The 2500-nt window shown below is 42.2% G+C and overlaps 1 protein-coding gene across 2 annotated transcripts in view; it reads right to left on the bottom strand.

The window, feature by feature from the left end:
• LOC120033304 (phospholipase D1-like) overlaps positions 1 to 2500 on the bottom strand; it is a 22933-nt gene that overhangs the window by 10168 nt on the left and 10265 nt on the right. For both annotated transcript variants that reach the window (XM_038979585.1, XM_038979584.1), the window contains 2 exons: positions 232 to 313; positions 1 to 64 (listed from right to left, as the gene is read on the bottom strand). The exon at positions 1 to 64 is cut by the window's left edge and continues 47 nt beyond it. In XM_038979585.1, the coding sequence (XP_038835513.1) occupies positions 1 to 64; positions 232 to 313 (146 nt within the window). The remainder of the gene's footprint in view (positions 65 to 231; positions 314 to 2500) is intronic.

Here is a 2500-nt window from a genome sequence, read left to right on the forward strand (position 1 = left end):
TGTTGATGCCTAGAGCTAGCTCCACCTCCTTATACAGCATCACAAAGATATGAACCCCCTGTTGCTGTTGGGAGAGAGAGAGAGAGAGAGAAAGAGAGAGACACAGAGAGAGACAGAGAGAGTGAGAGAGGGTGCATGGGCCAATTCCAACATCCTATTATATTAGCTAACATGTGATATTGCAGTATCAGTGGTTATAAATGTTATCTGGAATAACAAGTGTAAACTCACTGCTTTGCGTTTGAGGATGCAGTCCAGTCTCCATTTGTTTCCCTCCACAACTGGCCTCTTCAGGAAGATCTCTGGACTCAACCTACACACACACACGCACACACACCAAAACCTATTAGTGAAATTTGGTAAGCTGTTCAACCAGTTTGATGAGCAAACTACTTTGCATTGTACAGTGTCTGTTTAGCTCCAGGGATGAATATTTAGCCAAATATTTGAAAGGAAGTCGACGTACATCACATATACTTAAGTTGACCTCATCCTACTCCCCCCTACTAGTGTAGTGAGAGGTGAGCCAGGTGAGTAACATGAGTCCTCTAAGGTTACAGATACTCCTTAGGACCCTCTGCCAACAGGCAGCAGTGGAAAAAGTACTACATTGTCATACTTGAGTAAAAGTAAAGATACCTTAACAGAAAATAACTGAAGTAAAATTGAAAGTCACCCAGTAAAATACTACTTGAGTAAAAGGATTTGGTTTTAAATATACTTAAGTATCAAAAGTTAAAGTAAAATAATAATTCATTTCAACTTCCTTTATTAAACAAACCAGACGGCACAATATTCGTATTTTTTTTATTGGCGGATAGCCAGGGCACGCTCCAACACTCAGACATAATTTACAAAAGAAGCATTTGTGTTAAGTGAGTCCGCTAGATCAGAGGCAGTAGGGATGACCAGGGATTTTCTCTTGATAAGTGGGTGAATTGGACCATTTTCCTGTCCAAATGTAACGAGTACTTTGGGTGTCAGGGAAAATGTAGGGAGTAAAAAGCACATTATTTTCGTTAAGAATGTAGTGAAGTAAAAGTAAAAGTTGCCAAAAATATAAATAGTAAAGTAAAGTACATATACACTAAAAAACGACTAGTATTTTTCCTTAAGTACTTTACACCACTGCCAACAGGTGTACAGGTAGCATTACATTACACTACCACACATTTACACAATCTCACTCATCAGGAGTCGACTGTAAGAATACTGTACAGGGTTTTGATCTGGTAAACTACACCACGTATATAGACTGCATTTACAGTCTGCTTGGGGAATGACATGTAGCTGTGTTATGTTGTAGTGAGTATTCACACTCTAACTGCTGCCGGCAATGTCTATTTCCCTACACACACACACACACACACACACACACATATATACACACACACACACACACACACACACACACACACACACACACACACACACACACACACACACACACACACACACACACACACACACACACACACATATATACACACACACACACATATACACACATATATACACACACACACACACACACATATACAGTATATCACAAAAGTGAGTACACCCCTCACATTTTTGTAAATATTTGAGTATATCTTTTCATGTGACAACACTGAAGAAATGACACTTTGCTACAATGTAAAGTAGTGAGTGTACAGCTTGTATAACAGTGTAAATTTGCTGTCCCCTCAAAATAACTCAACACACAGCCATTAATGTCTAAACCGCTGGCAACAAAAGTGAGTACACCCCTAAGTGAAAATGTCCAAATTGGGCCCAATTAGCAATTTTCCCTCCCCGGTGTCATGTGACTCATTAGTGTTACAAGGTCTCAGGTGTGAATGGGGAGCAGGTGTGTTAAATTTGGTGTCATCGCTCTCACACTCCCTCATACTGACTGGTCACTAGAAGTTCAACATGGCACCTCATGGCAAAGAACTCTCTGAGGATCTGAAGAAAATAATTGTTGCTCTACATAAAGATGGCCTGGGCTATAAGAAGATTGCCAAGACCCTGAAACTGAGCTGCAGCACGGTGGCCAAGACCATACAGCGGTTTAACTGGACAGGTTCCACTCAGAACAGGCCTCGCCATGGTCGACCAAAGAAGTTGAGTGCACGTGCTCAGCGTCATATCCAGAGGTTGTCTTTGGGAAGTAGACGTATGAGTGCTGCCAGCATTGCTGCAGAGGTTGAAGGGGTCGGGGGTCAGCCTGTCAGTGCTCAGACCATACGCCGTACACTGTATCAAATTGGTCTGCATGGCTGTCGTCCCAGAAGGAAGCTTCTTCTAAAGATGATGCACAAGAAAGCCCACAAACAGTTTGCTGAAGACAAGCAGACTAAGGACATGGATTACTGGAACCATGTCCTGTGGTCTGATGAGACCAAGATAAACTTATTTGGTTCAGATGGTGTCAAGCGTGTGTGGCGGCAACCAGGTGAGGAGTACAAAGACAAGTGTGTCTTGCCTACAGTCAAGCATGGTGGAGGGAGTGTCA

This window comes from Salvelinus namaycush, chromosome 40 (assembly GCF_016432855.1).
Source record: "Salvelinus namaycush isolate Seneca chromosome 40, SaNama_1.0, whole genome shotgun sequence".
In the NCBI taxonomy this organism is placed as follows: domain Eukaryota; kingdom Metazoa; phylum Chordata; class Actinopteri; order Salmoniformes; family Salmonidae; genus Salvelinus; species Salvelinus namaycush.